The 17718-nt window shown below is 42.8% G+C and overlaps 1 protein-coding gene and 1 long non-coding RNA gene across 4 annotated transcripts in view; both read right to left on the bottom strand.

The window, feature by feature from the left end:
* The window catches only part of ANGEL1 (angel homolog 1), a 128201-nt gene extending 116869 nt beyond the window's left edge, over window positions 1–11332 (bottom strand). The window contains exons 1-3 of one of the 2 annotated variants that reach the window (XM_075926811.2): window positions 11225–11332; window positions 8667–8760; window positions 6428–6548 (exon numbers count right to left, since the gene is read on the bottom strand). In XM_075926811.2, coding sequence (XP_075782926.2) covers window positions 6428–6473 — 46 coding nt within the window. In that variant the 5' untranslated portion in view covers window positions 6474–6548; window positions 8667–8760; window positions 11225–11332. Of the gene's footprint in view, window positions 1–6427; window positions 6549–8666; window positions 8761–10876; window positions 11147–11224 lie in introns of those variants that run through there. The other variant, XM_025181984.3, reaches the window with a different exon arrangement.
* Window positions 11333–13747: 2415 nt separating this feature from the next.
* LOC142829099 (uncharacterized) overlaps window positions 13748–17718 on the bottom strand; it is a 53918-nt gene continuing 49947 nt past the window's right edge. For both annotated transcript variants that reach the window (XR_012903369.2, XR_016349614.1), the window contains exon 5: window positions 13748–17699. This is a non-coding gene — a long non-coding RNA (uncharacterized LOC142829099). The remainder of the gene's footprint in view (window positions 17700–17718) is intronic.

Raw genomic sequence — 17718 nt, 5'->3', positions numbered from 1 at the left:
TCCCAATATCACATATCCTGTGTCCATATAAAAGGCATTTTGTCATGTATTTCAGCAGTGTGTCCTACAATGTGAGGCAGCAGATGTATGCTTTAGCACCATGAATAAAACATCTTTTGTTTTCTTGAAACATAGATGGTTGCTCTATTTAGGGGCACAGTGGCTGTTTTTAGAGAGGTGGAAGCAGCATAAGGAAGGTGATGGCAGATGGATTTACTTCCTGTTGTGGAGAGATGAGATGGGAGAGTGAAAAATGTGTCTGGAATTTGAGGAATCTAGGAAATGGAACTGCTGTAATATGAATGTATCACATAGGACTTGTGCTGGATGGAAATTCAGAATTTCTCCATTGTATGGAACTATTGCAATCATTAGGGATATATATAAACAAACCAGAATACTGCAATAGCTTAAAGTCCTCATTAGGTCAAGTGGCAGAGGCCTGTGTTTTTATATTGGCAGTATCTCGGTTCTCCACAGCATTGTGTGTGTGATTTAGCTGGTGATCAACATGCTTATTTGCCAAGGATTTGTTATAAAAACACCGCATTGTCCCTAAGAGTCATGAAAACTCACCTCTCACAACCACTGAGCGCTTTGCCAATTGCATGCCAAGGTGACAGAAACTGGGGGAAGGGAAAAATATTGGAAAAGAGAACAAATGGGGCCAGGTAAACAGTGCTGCAGTAGCAGTAGTTTCCATGGTGACCAGAGAGGGAAAGGAGGTGGAGGAGCAGGAGGAGGGAAGCATATTGATCGATAGTACTGTGCCAGCTCATCTGGCTTCTATCCACGTGCTGCTACAGAAAGAGAGAAAATCAAAGAGCCACACACGGGGCAGACAGGGCCTGAGATTCAATACCTGGCAGCATCTCGATCAATAGATTGTTGGAAGGTGGGTAATTGACTCTCATTCTGCCCAGGAGATGCAGGGACAGAGACGTGTTTGTTAGCTGCAGATTTCCAGCTCTATTTTATCAACCAGTTTGTATGGCTAGTTGATTCATTTGTTTGCTTGACAGCTCCTCTTCAACCTCATTTCTTGCATTGGCAGCAGGACCTGAGCCATTCTGAAGTTACTGTGTCATTTTCTCCCACCCATCTCTTCTTTGTTCAGAGTGTCTTTACCCCCACATTGACCCTGAGATTTTAGACTGGAGACAAAAAGAGTGTATTTTCATAGGATTCCTTGTGCTTTCTGCTTTCACCTGCCTCTGAGATTTCATAAAAGCAGCTTCTCTTGTGGAAACTCAGCATTTCCTGTCCTGGCTGGAATCAAGAAGCAGAGAAACCACCAAAAGTAAAACAAAATAATTAAACACTTAATGAAATATCTGAAAATACTGAATTATGGGTAATGAACAGTATGGTTCACTGTGTCCTCCACAGAGTAACTGCAAATGCCCCCTTAAGACTAAAGAAGAGGGAAGAACTCCACTTACTGAATCACCACCATCACTTCCTTCAGATCTGTGGATTTTTCTCGGAGATTTCCCAGCTAAATGCTGCTCAGTCCAATTTGGCTTGGCTTATGAGTTAATAACGAAAACTCACCCTGCTTCTTTTAAATTATATTGCTAGATTCATGAGTCTTGTACTTCTACAGTCTGATTCAACTCCCAATGAAGTCTGTCACAGCCTTTTCTATATCAATGAGAGTTGGGTCATGCCCTTTAGTGAGACAAGATCAAATCCCCAGCTTTCAAGTTGTTTTTGTTTTAACCCATGGAGACACCATCAGGTGTGTCTTATATACAAACTAACAGCTGGTGCCTCTGTGCCCTCCAAAACATTTTCCTTCATTTTCTGAATGAATGGGAAATGAAGAACAGCTTAACCTCTTGGCGTAAAACATGTCAGAAATAAATAGAAGTATAATAGAATGATCATAAAATAAATTATTGAAAATGTTCACTTGCTACATAGTTTTTCCTTTTGTTTCAGGGAAGGCAGACAGGTAGGCAAGAAGGAATTCAATCAGACTAAAACATTAAGGGAATAAAATAATTTCTATCAATCATGAAGGGACAAAAAAGGTGCCCACCAGGGTGGCGGACATAAAAAGTTAGGCAAAATATTGTGTTTGATGAACAGTCAGAGGTAGGATAGGGGATGGTCCCCTAGACGAGAGCAACAATATATGGCCTGCACTACAAGCAAATCAAGTACATGTATTCCTCCAATATAGCTTCAAGTCAAGTAATGCACTGCTGCTGATGTCAAGAAGGATAGTTTATTGCTGAGTCATTGTACCTGTCTGACACCAGCTACAGGTAATGTAACAACAGGCCACATGCTAATCCTGAGCAATGAAATTTCAGAATCACTCCAGAGAGGTGTCCACAGTGTATCTAGTCAGTTAATGTGAAAATTGAAAGGGACACTCCACTGTCTTCTGAAACATAGTCTCATTACTTGGAAGGAAGTAATCCAAATTCATCATAAGCATATCTGCAAGGGATGTGACATGATACATCAGCAGCCTACATCTTTCTTAGAAGAGCCCCAGAAGAAATCTCCAGGATCAAATCTGAGCCAAAAATGGAGCAGCGCAGCCCACCTAAAATATCCTTTAGCACACATTTACTCCTGACCACACAGAGGCCTTGAAGACAATATCAGTTCAAAATTGTTGTCATTTATTAAAATGCCACTTTCTATGAATTTGCCCAGGAGCATCACTGATAAAGAAATAGTTCCTCTTCCACACAAAGTAAGGAAAGTATACATCTAGTGAGTGGCCAACCTCAGTTACTGCGAAAAGATGATGGGATAACACAAAGGAGCCCATCTCCAAGGATTTGAGAAATGTGTGCACAGTTCCAAGCTGGAGGAAAGACATCTATTCTCCAGTTCTATAATACATACAATCACAAGCAGGTACGGATACCAACCGTGTAATATGACTCTGAGCACAAATCAAACCAAAACAGCTACTCCACAGAAAAAGCAACAAAGAGTGTAAAAAAAGTATATTTTCCTAGACAAAGCAGCTAACAGGCATAAGAATGAAAATGAAACTATGCTTCAGCCGTAGTAGGCTGACACACAATTCCATTAGGAGCTGTTACAAGTGATTTAAATCAGAAAAGTCTGTGGGAAACTACATTGGTACTCAGATAAGCTGAGAATCTGACAAGTACAAAGGCAGTGCAAAGCCATCTTGCCCCACCCCAGACAGTGACTCCTGAGTTTCAACATTCTGGAAACTGAGCTCAAAATCTGTTCCAATAGTTTTTATCCATCACCATAAAACTACAATACTGGTCCATCTAGCCCAGTATCCTGTCTTCTGACTACAGCCAGTGCCAGATGCTTCAGAGGAAATAAATAGAATAGGACAATTTATTGAGTGATCCATCTCCTATTGTCCAGTCCTAGCTTTTGGCAATCAGACGCTTGGGGAATCCAGTGTATGAGGTTTCTTCCCTGATCATTTTGGCTAATAGTCATTGATGGACCTGATCTCTACTAATTTATTTAATTCTTTTTTGAACTCAATTATACTTTTGGCCTTTATAACATACCCTGGCAAAGAGTTCCACATGCTGAATATGCCTTGTATGAAGAATACAGTACTTCCTTTTGTCCAAAACCTGCTGCCTATTAATTTCATTGGCTAACCCTTGGTTCTTGAATTATGTGAAGGAATAAATAACATTTCCTTATTCATTTTCTCCACATTATTCATGCCTGTAGCGACTTCTATCATATATCCCTTAGTAATTTCTTTTCCAGGCAGAACAGTCCAAGTCTTTCCTCACATGGAAGCTGTCCCTTACCCCTACTCATTTTGTTGCCCTTCTCTGTATCTTTTCCTTTCTAATATCTCTCTTTTGAGGTGGAGTTTCCAGAACTGTATGCAGTATTGAAGGCGTGAGTGTACCATGGATTTATATAGCACCATTCTGATATTTTCTATATTGTTATCTAGATCATTCTTTCCCTGTCTCTTTTCACTTTTTCATTCTTGTTACTTCTTCCTCTTCTCTCCATCTTCATATGAACTTTCTCTCTGTCCTCCCTCCTTCCCTTGCTACTCTCTCACTCTTCACCTGGAAAATAGCTTACCCCACCCTCACTAACCAGGCCAAGGCCATAGCAGCACAGAGCTGGCTTCGTCTGTGCAGCTGCCCTTGCCCCTAAGGGGACACAAACAGTGGAGAGCACCTGAGTCAGGGACAGTATCAGCATGATCTATTAGTGCAATTTCACAATGTAATTATTTGTCCTATGGGAGAGGCAAACAGGTGGGACCCATCTTCATGGTCTCACTGCAGAATCAAGGCAATCAGAGAGGTAAAGCAGCCAGCTGATGTCACTATGCAAGACACAGGCAATGATGGTTTTAATACCACAGCCACACACCATGTCTAGTATCTACTGCCTTTATATTCAGTGTCTGAGTTCCTTTTACCTTTAAACACCAGGCACTGCTTATTTACACTTGCTCACAACTCCACTGTGACCTGCATCTATGTTTCTTACCACCATCCTCTTCCCTCTACCAATTATAGTACAGGTTGGACCTCCCAAAACCGGGACTCCCTCATCTGGCAACATCTGTGGTCCGGAACCAGGAAGTTCTGGCTGGGGGGCCTCAAGGGCAAGAGGACTGGCAGCTTGGAGCCCAGAGCCAGAGCCCTGGTAGCGCAGCAGGAGCCACAGCATCCCCAGTAATAGGGCCAGGGATGTGGCAGTTGCAGCAGCTGTGGTAGCGGGGCTGGGGCCAGAGATGCGGCAGCTGAAGTAGCGGTGCCAGAACTGGAGACACGGCAGCTGTGGTAGCGGGGTCAGAACTGGAGACATAGCAGCTGTCAGGGTCAGGGGTCAGGGCTGGAGATGTGGCAGCCATGGCAGCCCCGATAGCTGGACAGGGGCCAGGGCAGTGTGGGCTGTTGGAGCCACTGCAGCACAGCAGCCCAGTGGAGGGAGGGGAGTGGCTGGGACCAGCAGCAGGGAGAGAAGTTGGTCTGGGGAGCTGGTAGAAGGGGACCTCCTCTGGTCAGCTTCCCTCATTCAGGACTGATCAAGTCGACCAGAGAGGTCCAACGTATAGGCTCATGATTCTCTTTGTATCCTTCCACAGTTCCCATTTCCATGCTGTGCTCTATCCAATGGAACAAAGATAGTCTCTTGCTTCATATGTTTCTGAGTTACATAATAGGGTTTACCTTTAATGCTCTGTAGGCAAGTTGAGATTTTTATCCTAGTTAGTATGGCAGAGGGGTGGGGAGAAGGTATCCAGGTGAGGAATCCAGTAGAGATAGTAACAGCACAGTGAGGGTGTGTCTGCACTACACCTGTAGCTTGAAATAAGCTACGCAATTTGAGCTAAGCAAATTGCGTAGCTTATTTCGAGTGTATTTCAAAATAACTTATTTCAAAATTTGGCGCTGTTTACACAGTGCTAAATTTCAAAATAGATAGCAATTCCGACAAATCCCTTGATCCTCGTAGAATGAGGTGTACTGGGATGTCGGAATAGCAAGCCCATTATTTCAACTGCATTTTGAAATAATGGGTGTGCTGTTAAGACACAGAAAATGCTGTTTGGGATTCTGGAGGTATCCCGAAATAGCACCACTATCTAGACATTCCCTGAATGTGGACAAGCAGAAACTCAGATAAGGAAGGCATCAGACAGAGGTCTATGTGGGATGCACACCCAACAAGTTTGTGGTATCACAGACACCTCAGTCTCTGCACTGCAACAGAGATGGTTTTAGAGCAGAACCCTGTTTCCATAGTAACAGCACAAGTGAGAGCTTCCTTTGGAGAGCAATTTAACTCTTTAAGAAGGTGAAAAGCAAGGCTGACCTCACAAGCTCACCCAGTGCAGCTCTCAGGCCAGTCCTATCTCCTTAGGCTACTTCTACTCTATGATCTAGGGGTATGAATTCCCAGCTCATGTGTATATATTTGTGCTTGCTTGATGTGAACTAGTGTGATTCAAAGCAGTAGTGTAGTGGTAGTGTTATGGACAGCAGCAGCAGACACACAGCTTAGCCATGCCAAGTAAATACCAATGGAGTTCGGGTGGGTTTGTATGTGCACAGCTAAGCCGTGCCACAGCTGTGCTGCCTAAGCTACTACAACTACACTGTTTATACTTGCGCTACCTCTTACCAAGCGAGGACGAGTATGTGTATGTGAGGTAGGAATCATACACCAAGCTAATAGTGTAGACAGTCTCAGAGACAGGTAAGTGGCTCTCTGTCAGAACCATTTGTGAACACAGGATTATATGAAAAAGAATTTCTAGGCTTGATTCAATCCCCAATCGGCATCCAGTTTCTGGGTTCCCACAAGATATAAGGAAAAGATGAGAAGTTGAGCCAAACTCACTATGGGTGCCAGCCAGGATAGGAGGATGGGAGGCTAAGCAGAAAGTATCCCATGGGAAAGGGAGTATGGGAACAGTTACCTTTCAAAATCTGCCTCCTGCACACCTGCCTTCCCCGGTTTCCCATTAACTGCTGCTTCTCTCCTGCCCGTTTTCTGATTTCATCCTCCCATCAGGTTCCAGTAAAGTGCTTTAGTTTTATCTGCATGAAGCCAATTTCAAAGTTAAATTGACAACTCTAGTAAGTTTTATTTTCCTGCTTACCCAGCTGTACACCTATCGCCTTTAGGAAAGGAGCTGTAGAAATGGGAGTTTATCATTACTAGGGTTAAATAAGAGACACCAGGAAAAACCAAGATTGTAGAAAAGAAATGGAGAAAAAAAGTTAAAAAAAAAGTCAACAGATACTACTACAGAGATTACTCAAAATTAAACCAGGACTGGAAATGATTTTCCTCTCCCAAGGAAACTTGGAAGAATTTGAAATGTTTTCCCATCCTGAATCTGGAAAATGTCAAACTCTCAAAAATGCTAATTTACTAATAAGCCAAAAAAATTCATTTTGTATTAATGAAATCACTTTGTTTCAATGATGGCCTTTTTGTTTAAGAAAAATAATATAATAAACTTACATTTCAGAATCAAAACTTAATCATCAAAATACAAAACTTTTCAAGTGGGACCTTTTGACAATTTCAAAACTTCTTTTTCCATTTTTTTAAATGAAAAGCTCATCAAAACTGACCCTTTCCCACAAGTAATTTGGAATCCAATAATTCTGCATTTTCTGATAGAAAAACAAATTTGTCCAGAAAATTCTTACCAGCTCTGCTTAGAATCCTATGTCAGTCCCCCTTCATGGCTACTGTATTCCTAACCATCTATCTCTATGGATCAATCTCAGTCCAGATTTTGTTTTACAATTGATTTAAAATATTGCAAAATTCTGAGGTCATAGGGCTCATGTACCAGAATTGGACTGGGCTTCTTCCCAGTACTGATACTGCAGTACAGCAAGAGCACAGTTGATGTGCTTTTCTACTGGACAAATATCCTTCAGAGGAGACCTTTAGAGGTCTGTTCTGCAAAGCTCTGATGTCTACTGATGGCTACTCATAGCTTTGCACTCATAGGACTAGTCATGTGAAGACTTAAAATCCTTTTACAAAAGTAGATATGTGTGATCCCCATTTTAAACATAGACCTCCAAAACCAAGGTCATCCAGTGAGTCAGTGGCAGATTTGGGAAGACCCCTGCTTTAACGATGTATACGAAGTATACGATGCTCCCTCACACAGTACTTTTCAAAAAGAATCAGTGTTAATCCTTGTGTCCTTGCTGGCATTCATTTGTGTGGTTAAAAAAAGGCTCTGATATCTGAATGGATATAGGATGGCTGCTGTCTTTAATCTCACAGGGTATGTCTACACTACAGCGTTATTTCAAAATGTCTAATTTCAAAATAGTTAATTCGAAATACCTTATTTTGAAATAACGCCTCTACACACACAATGCATTTTGAAATAGTGTTTTTCTATTTTGAAATAGCGCATCCACACAGAGTGGACGTTGAATCGCACTTAAGGCTGGTTGTAACCAGTTCCGGCAGAGCATCAGGTCAGAAGTTGCCTTGTGGTCAGGGCGGCCAGCAGGGCATCCTGAAAAGGGCTGGAGGCCCCCTATTTCGAAATAAGCGTCTACACAGCACTTATTTCGAAATAGCTATTTCGAAATTTGCACTATTCCTCATGGAATGAGGTTTACCAATTTCGAAATAAGCCCTCCGCTATTTTGAATTAATTTCGAAATAACGGAATGGCTGTGTAGACGCTAGGAAAGTTATTTCGAAATAACTGCTGTTATTTTGAATAACTTTGCTGTGTAGACATAGCCACAGTGAGCTGTTCACTGGGTCACATAAAATACGTTTGGTGGGTCTCAATCTAGTTTCTACATAACTGGTGTCTATGTCATAAACCCCATCATATTTGGCACTAACTTGCCCCCTTATTTGCAGCCCCAGCAGGGAGGTCAAAGGTCAAATGAACTAGAGACTGAACTCTTTTCTCATCTCCAGAGGGGTCCTTCTGGGACAGAGTTGAGATAGTATTGTCAGGGCAGGGTCTATGCATAGGTGGGAAAATGGGTACTGCCCTTGCCTGGACTGCACCTGTCCTATGAGATTTTCTGTATTTGGGCATTTGTTTGACATCTTTCACCAGATTCACTTCACATAAAATAGAGGAAATAAAAAGACAGGAAAAAATAAGTTAAACACTAATAAATAAACATTTTCACGAATGATTTCATCTTACTTACTGTGGGAATATGAATAGAGATCTGAGCTTAGGTAAATCAGGTGGACCTCTTATCCATATTTCTTTTCTATATTGGGAGTAGAAGCTGCAGCAACCTGAGAAATGGAAACATTTACAATTAATTGGAAATGTTACATTTGCTGTTCATGCAAAAGGCATAAATATTCATATCCTGAAGGCTGACTTTTGGGTTCGCTCCTTAGCAGGAAAGGATTTATATTTTGAATAAAAAAAATTCTCTCTTCCTCAGTAAATGTAAATAGTTTATATCCCCTTAAATGGGAATCCTGCCCAATCTTGCAATCCTTTTGCACATACACCCCCATAGACTACAGTAGGAACTACTTGTATGTAAAAACTAATGGATCAGATCCTTTATTTACAGTCAGAATGAGAGGGAGCCTGAAACAGAAAGACAGGACCTGAGATCACAAAATGAGAAGATGGATGAAATTAATGATGACTCAAAAACACCTGAGATACGGAGTTAATTTTCTAAATTGGTCAATAAAAAACAATGAAAAATGGTGGACAATTAAAACATAAGGAAGATTTTACATTGTCAACAATTGATAAAGAACAGGGAGAGAAATACTTGGAAAATATAACTACACTGGGGCTGGATGATTTGTTATTTAGGGTGTTAAGGGAATTAGCTAACAAACATACATCACCCAATGATTTTAGAAAAGTCATGGAACTCTAGTAAAATAGTAAATATTCAAGAAAATCAAAAGTAGCTCCTACCCACTGCTCCCCCAGCTTCATTTTCTCTTTCTTCTTCCCACCCTGCTCCCATAATATTGTCTCGGCCTCTATCACCCCTCTTCTCTCCCTGCCTGTCATTTCACACACTGGTGCCAACACTGATCCAGCCTCCCTCTCAGTTACCTTCACCAGTTATTCCCAACTTAAACACATGTGCTCTGCTCTCCCACTTCCATCTCATTTCTTCTCTCCCATTTCATTTAATCCCACTCTCTCTGCCTCACCTTTCATCTTCTCGGTTGGCACGCTCCCCATCCCCTTAGTTCTGTCCATATTTCCATGTCCTCTTCCATACCTCTGCAACCTCAGTTCCTATCCTTGGTTTCCATTCATCTATTCCTCCCTCAGCAGTCTCTCTCCACCCCATATCCTGTGCTCTCCCCTATTTCATTCTCAATATAAAGAAAACTTTTACTGGATGGAGGCTGGATTTGTCTTCCCTCATCCCACCCTCCAGCATCCTTCCTTTTTCTGTTTTAATCATTATCTTTATCTGATTAATAATAAATTTTAACACAAAAAAACCCTGTTAGTAACCTTTCCATAACTGGTGTTCTTTGAGATATGTTGCACATCTCCATTCCAATGCAGGTGTTTGCTCGCCTTGAGCACAGCCCCTGGAAAGTTTTCTCTCAGTAGTATCTGTCAGGTCAGGTCTGGATTTGGCTGAGAAGTGTTGCAAATAGCATGTCAATAAACTATGAACCTTCCAATTGCACAACTGTTTGGGAATCACCTACATTGGAGAGGACATGTGCAGGGGCAGCTCTAGATTAGCTGCCAGCAACTGGTGCCCTAGGTGAACCATGCAATCAGCGCTCCCACCTCCAAACCCCTCAATGATATTGCACCACCATTTGGTGCCCTAGGCGACCGCCTAGTTCGCCTCTATGGATGGGCCACCCCTGGACATGTGCAAGGACTTGAAGAAAAAATGATTACTGACCTCTTTGTAACTATTGTTCTTTGAGATGTGTTGCACTTTTCCATTTTAAGACCCTTTCTCCTACCCTTCTGTTGGAGTTGGGTGACAAAAAAAAAAAGAACAAAGGGGGCTGCAGGTTGGCAGGAACCTTTATACCATCACTATGAGCGTGTGATAGCAGGGGGCATCTGACCAGACAGATACCACAGAAGGACAATTTTTCATTGGCTGTGCTTGGGGAAAGCACACATCTATACTGGAATGGACATGTGCAGGCATTCAAAGAAGAATGTGAGTTAGCAATATATTCTAGCAAAATGGCATGACAGCGAGATGTATGAAGCTGTGAAATCCTTCATGCATTTCAAAAATGGCTGGACACACCCTTAGAGAAAAGACTGCAGGAAATAATCCTGCCCTGGCTCCTAGGTAGTCTAGTAGGATTTTTTTTATTTTTAACGTCTATGATTCTGGAACGTTTTAAGCAGTAACGTGATTTCCCCTGACTAAGACCTTACCTTGACTGTCCCAGCCAGTGCATGCTGCCTCCTATTTAACAGTGGACACTATATCTCTTGATGGAGCTTTGGTTTTCCAAAGACAATTTCAAAACTGGGGAGCAGGCCCAACTCTAAGGCAGAGACAATATGGAGGGGAGAGAGTTCTGAACTGACAGTGTTGGTCTGTGGCTCCATGCTAGAAGTTAATTAGTGAAGATCATCCCAAAAGGATCCGCTGACCAGGCCAAGGACTTCAGGAAGCTCGCCTCATAGTAATTACTGGGAAAGTTCCTGATGATTTGCTCCTGATTCAAAAGAAAGTAAAAAACAAAACAAACAGTATGTTGGGAGAATGATTACACCCACCTCTATTTTGCTCTTTTGTTTCTGAGATCTCACAATTTCAGAGCAGGATGTTTTGTTTTATTTTATTTTATTTATTTATTTATTTTGTTAGCATGGGTTTTTTTCCTCTGGGACTAGTTCTCCTGGTTCCCAGTCATTTCCTCCTGTTTCCATGGCAACTGCAGCTGAGTCATATGTGCAGTTGCCATGGAAACTGTTCTAGTGCCCCTTTGAAAGGCTGCCCTGAATCAAGAATGAGTTTTGCATCTCTGGTGCTCTGTGGAGCAAACCTTGTCTGATTCTGCCGGGGAGGACATGAGGCACACTGTATAAATTCAATATAAAACCCAAACTAAATCCTCCCTCAGAGGGATTTTGAAAGCTGGTGAAATGGGTGCACAGTAGAGAAACTGAACACTCAGGTTTGCTGCTCAAGGTGGTACAGGAATTTTTCAGTGTGCTCTGGGCACGCAAATTGATTTAGAAATATCAGATCAATCTGGCCATCTAGGAAGAGGCTAGTGTTAACCTCAACTAGCGATCATTTAAAACTATGCCTGGCCTTGGGATTTAATACAGTAGCATGTTTACTAGCACATATTAAACAAACCTTTTCCTTAGTGAGGACAAGACAAAAGATTGCATGACCATGGATCTTGGCCCAAAGTAGGATGTTCTCTTCCTTGCTTTAGTTATGTAATGCCAAAGACTCTTGCAATACCCTCATGCAGGAGGACAGTATGGCAACAAGCTGGGAGTATCCCCCAGATCCTTGCCTGACTACCACTGGCACCGTGCCCCGAGATATATTACTTTTGAGTGGAAGTGCTTATTGAGATGAAGGTTTGTCTATGACTGTATTATTTGTTCAGTGTTTATTGAAGTTCTTATTTTGATGGTCTATATTTTTTTTACTTGTGTGTAACCTGTCTGTGTCTTGCCTTAATGTTTCTTTGCTCTTTGTTTTTCTCTCTAGGAGTCATCACTCTAGGAGTGATCATCTTTGACAGAATGACAGACCACTAGGACCCTTTATCAGGCTCAACCAATTTTCACCCTTTTCTACCTTTTCCAGTGGATTCACCAGAGATTATGCTATTCTTCAAGGTAAGAGGGAATGGCTATTCAGTGATGGAGTACTATGGGGAAGTCAATATGGATCTTTGGGGATATTTCGGGTGGGGAACTAAAAGTGGCAAACCTAGGTTTGTTTCCTCGCTGATGTCCCTTTTCTGTCCTATATTTTTCAACACTCTGGAGGCTGTACACATTCCTCTGGATGGATGCAGACCTCCCAGCAACCCAGAACAAAAGGAATTTTAAAAGAGAAATGGTGTATTTTAGACTGTACATTCTGTAACTTTTCCTTAATTTTCATTTTGGCAGAGGAAATTCTGTTGGTCCCACTGATGTTTTTGTAAAAAGAAATAAATAAAATGTATGTTTTAGAATGTTTCTCTTTCTGTGACTGCTTGGGGAATGTGACACACAGGATTAAGCCAAGACTACACATGATCTACCTCCTGAACAAGCCCTGAACAAGGATCAAGGGGATAGTCAAAAGCAACTCAGATTTCACTTGCTGAGTTAGTTCTACTCATGCCAGGACTAGATAAGCAGCATATGTTTCTGTACATGGGAACTCAGGTAGGGCTTCTGAAAATTTGACATGATCAGTCAACCCTAAAACTCACATCTGTCCTGGCCCCTTTGTTCCCTACTCCCACTCAGGTTCCTTTTTTGGGAGCGGCCTCTAGCTCCTCTGCTTCTCTCAAAAGGAGCAAGGGTTATAGCAGGGAGCACCCAAGGCAGCATGAGGTCAGAGTGTGCTAAATTTGGTATGTTCTCTATTCTAGTTACTTGATTCCCCTTCTGCCCTCCTGCTCTTTGGCAGGTGCTGCCAACAGAAGCACATCACATGGTGCAGCTCCATCTTACAGGAGCCCCATCTTCCTCATTCACTATCTGGGCTCTGGAGGACTGCAATCAACAACTCCATACAAAGCTGGGCAACAGGCCTTCAGCAATTCCCTTTGCAGACATACACTTGCTTCCCAGTTGTTTAACATGAAGCTATAGTAGTCACACTCCAAACATCCAATTCCTGCACTAGTGCATGACTTTGAGATGGGGCTTCTTTGGCAGCTTTCCCTTCTCTTAAACCCAATGTGGGGGGAATGGGAGAGAGCTGGAGAAATGAGTGAGGGGAAGGGATCATGATGGGCTCCCAGGAAGCTTCTGGCAGATGGTTTCTTGGAAGTGCATAGTCCCAGGCTGCCTAAAGCACAGATCATATAATTGGTCTCATTTCTGAAACTGTCCTGGCCTAAACTAGGCAATAAGCATTAGCCCTCTATCCACTTCCATGGGAATTCCTAGGACTATAGGACCTCATCATAACAACAGTTAACATCAAGACAGCACACTGTAGGCATTTGTGAATGAATCGACACCAAAATCTACCAGCTGTGCAAGAGTTATTATCTTTATTATACGGACAGAGAAACTGAGGCACATAGAAGGAAAGACATTGGCTCAAGGGTGCACAGTGAGTCTACAGATAAGCCAGGATTAGACCTCCAGGGTCCTGGTCCTTATCTGAGTGCTCTAGATCTGTGGTGTCCAGCACGCAAGCCACTAGCCATATGTGGATATTTGGCTGGCTGACTGTGGCTAGTTGGCTTGAACAATGTAGATATTTGCCAGTTGCGTGTGGCTAGTTCAGAACTGGTTGGACATCTCAACTCTAGACCATGTTGCCCCTTTTAGGTAACTTGGCTCACATGGCTCCACTTACGCACCAGGCTTTAGTCAACTGAACCTATTTGTAATATGAATGCATTAAAGATCTTGGTGTGTCAATTATAAACAATAAGATGCTTTCTGGAGAGAAAACTCAATTCAGTATGACTGAACTTCATTTATTTTGGATAAAACTCACTGTTCACTTATGGCGGGTGGAATCAATATGCCCTGCCATCATGTATCTTGGGAGGGGGAATGTAACACAGCTCTCCTTTAGTTATGGGAGGTGGAATCAATGGACCTCACCTTTCTCTTTATGTAGATAGAAGCCAGCTCAATATGGCCCACCCTTATTTCTAGAGGTGAACTCAGTGCAGTGTGCTTTCCTTTACTAGTGGGGAATTATTATGGAGCAGCTTCATGGGGATGTTGGGTTGGACTTGACATGGCCCATTTTCCTTTAGAAAGGCTGGATTCAACATGACTCTCCCTTTATGTGGAAAGGCCCCAGTACAGCTTGCCTTCCTATATCTGAGAGGTGAACTAAACAGAGCTCACCTTCATGTATGGGAGGATGGACTTAATACAGTTCACGTTTATGTAGGGGAGGCGAGGGGAGGAAAAGAACTCAGGATGGCTCAGCTTGCCTTCATGTTTAGGAGGGACTGACTCAATACAGGTAGGCTTCATGTATGAGCTGACACACTTGGTATATCTCACCTTCATGTCTAGGAGAAAAGGACTCAGAAAGCTCCCTTAATATATGGGACGGAGTCAGTAAAGTTTGCTTTCAGTATTGGTGGGGCTAGACTCAGACTACCCTTCATGTCTGGGTGCTGGCTCAGTAAGGTTTGCCTTCATTTAGGGGAAGAAACTAGTACAGCTCACCGTGACTTATGTTGGGAGTTAAACCCAATGCAAGTTGTTTCCTTTAATATGTGTGGGAGGCTGAATTTCAATATGGCTCATCTTCCTGAGTGGGAATAGTGGGAGGGAATCAACACAGCCCTTCATTTATGTGGGGGTAGACTTAATATTACTTTTGTTTATTTACAAATATTGGATTCAATGTGGCTTGCTTTCATTTATAGGGTGTTATGACTTGTGAATCAGTTGTGCAAGTGGAGAAATGCGCATAATGCAAGGGTGAGCAATAATTTTTGATGGGCGGCCATTCCAAGAATTTGGTAAGTGTTCAACAGCCGCACTTTTCCATGATATTAATGGAGGAGGTGCAAGGTCTGGGATGAAGGTTGGGTGCAAAAAGTTGGGTACAGTAGGGAGCACGTGGTAAGGTATTGGTGTGCAAGAGGGGGTATGAGATCTGGGAGTTTGGGTGAAGGAGGGGGTTGTGAGCTGGGGGAAAGGTACAGGAGAGGGTGCAGGGGTTTTGGTTGTGACGTAGGGCAGAAGGGGGTTGTGATTGGAGGCAGGGGATTGGAGTGCAAGGTCTGGGAGGGGGTATGGGTGCAGGTTTGGGGGCGCAGAGGGTTTGGGTTGTGACTTGGGGCAGGGGTATCAGAAGTATTATACTAGAGAAAGTATTATAAGTAGTGGATGTATTATACGGGAACCAATAACTCACAGAGTACATTTCAGGGGGGTATACAAGGAACTGGACACAGAACCCGATACTCTATTGTCATCCTTACACTAGAGGAAGGAAAATAGTTTCTCTATATTCTGTTGTTGTAACAAGTGGAGGGATTGCCACTGAGAATCATGAAGGGATGTTACTGTGGGAAGTCCCTTGCAATATTTCAGCAGCACATACAGAAAGGCTTGCAATGACACTAGAGCAGGCCCACTCGTGGGGTTCAGTTGCCTCAGGGCCTGGCAATTCAAAGAGGCCCGGGGTCCAGGCTCCTGTGGCAGTGGCAGCAGCTGGAGTTCCAGAGCCTTTTAAATCACCACTGGAGCACCACGCCACATACTCCAGATGTCGCAGAGGGCTGGGAAGGGTGCCGCACTCCGGGTTGCTCCGAGGGCTGGCTGCCCTTAGCCCTGCCCCTTTCACCCAAGTCCCCTTCCCTTCCAGGAGCACAAAGACAACGCCCCCCCAACCTTGAGCAAGGGCTTGCTCAGGCTGCAGGTTTACCTTCACCAGGCAGACCTAACCATCCCCACATCTGCAACTGCCATTTCAAGGTGAAAAGATATTAGATAAAAGTAAATGCAGGGCACTTTACTAATGCAACAGAAAATGCAGTAATTAAAATCTTTACAGTCCCTACTGGCCATCTGCCAAGCTGTTCCTTGCCTTTTGCTGCACACTACAGGAACATGGAGTAAGAACATGGGGAAAACAAGAATGCTGTTTTAGGCCCAGTTTTGATGCCTTTATTGGCTGGAGAAGGGTTACAGTGAACATTTTTGATCAGTAGGAGATTTACAAGGTGGAATGCAGCCACTGTGCTTTTTCATTCCTCACAGCAGTAGGCAGGTTTATTTCCATCACCACACTGCAGCAGCATCATTGCTTCTCCATAGCAGCTGTTTTTAATGTTGTATTAAAAAATGTACGTGTCTCTACATGAAACTGGACTTTTCACAGTCTGCCTTTTTATATACTATCAGGATGGCTGGACAGGCAGGATGAGTACAAGAATGTCTATTTGTGCAGGAAGGGCTATTCTACCACGGCTATCATCATTCCAATGAATTCCTTTCTGTTGAGAGTCTTCTTAGGTCTTCCACATTCTTCTCCCCAGAGCACCAGTCTCTTTCCATTTCTCGTCCTCCTTCCAGAGCCAAAGGTTAGCTCCATTCTTTCCCTTCTGTAATGGATCAACAGGTAAGCTCCTCTTTTTTTGGAAGCCTTCACATCCTAATACTCATCCTCCAGTCTCAGTCAGCTTTGTAAACCTTCTTAATGATGGATCATATCTTTCATTGTCCTAATATAACAGTAAATTATTCACCTTGTATTTGGTGGTGGAGTACTGTGCACCAGTATGAAGTCAATTGTCACATATCACACGTGGATACATAGTTACATGACACCATGCGTATCATTTTTTGTACCCTGTGTCAGACTCCATTCCCATGGCCCCAGTTCACAGCAATATTGCTCCTCCTCATATCTGACAAGAGTATCTGGCAAGCTACTGGAGCAAGTATGTGTTAAACCCTGCTGCTGCACAAAGTCCTTTTTAAACAGGCAACTACATGCTTGATATCACATCTCCCATTAGGGTTTGAGCTGCCATATCAGGATATTAGGGAAGAAATATTCTAGTGAGAGCATTGAACGTCCATTAAAATTTCCAACCAGTCCCTTGCTACCAACTCCACAATCTGCCCACTTGATTTTGACCTGCCCCGTCATCAATGGTTCCTGTTGAACTGGTTTCAGACTGGGCAAGCTCCGCTGGGGCCTTCATGACAGCCCTTTGTGATGCAACACAGACAATGATGCCCATTGTTGACAAACACCTGCTGACTAGTTCAGTGGTTGTCTAGACGAACTGCATCACACCACTAAAGATGGCATTGCTAGGCTATATGATTATGCACATGCAATAATTAAACTAGAGAGAGAGAGCGAGAGCGTGTCATTAGGTAATCAATATCTTTCCTCAAATGACTTTGAGAAATTTTCAGCACTTCTGGATGACTGTATGAACTCTGCTGCTACTGAATGCCTCAGATAAAATATGTTCAGGGTCTCCCACCACTGCACTGGAGAACTGGGGTAATACAATTCAGGAAAGTAAATGCATAGCACACATTGCTGATCCAAAATGCCAATCTGCGAAAAGTGAAAAAAA

Source organism: Pelodiscus sinensis, chromosome 5, assembly GCF_052426305.1.
Source record: "Pelodiscus sinensis isolate ZL-2025 chromosome 5, ASM5242630v1, whole genome shotgun sequence".
NCBI lineage: Eukaryota > Metazoa > Chordata > Testudines > Trionychidae > Pelodiscus > Pelodiscus sinensis.
This window is presented reverse-complemented; position numbering and strand designations above follow the sequence as displayed.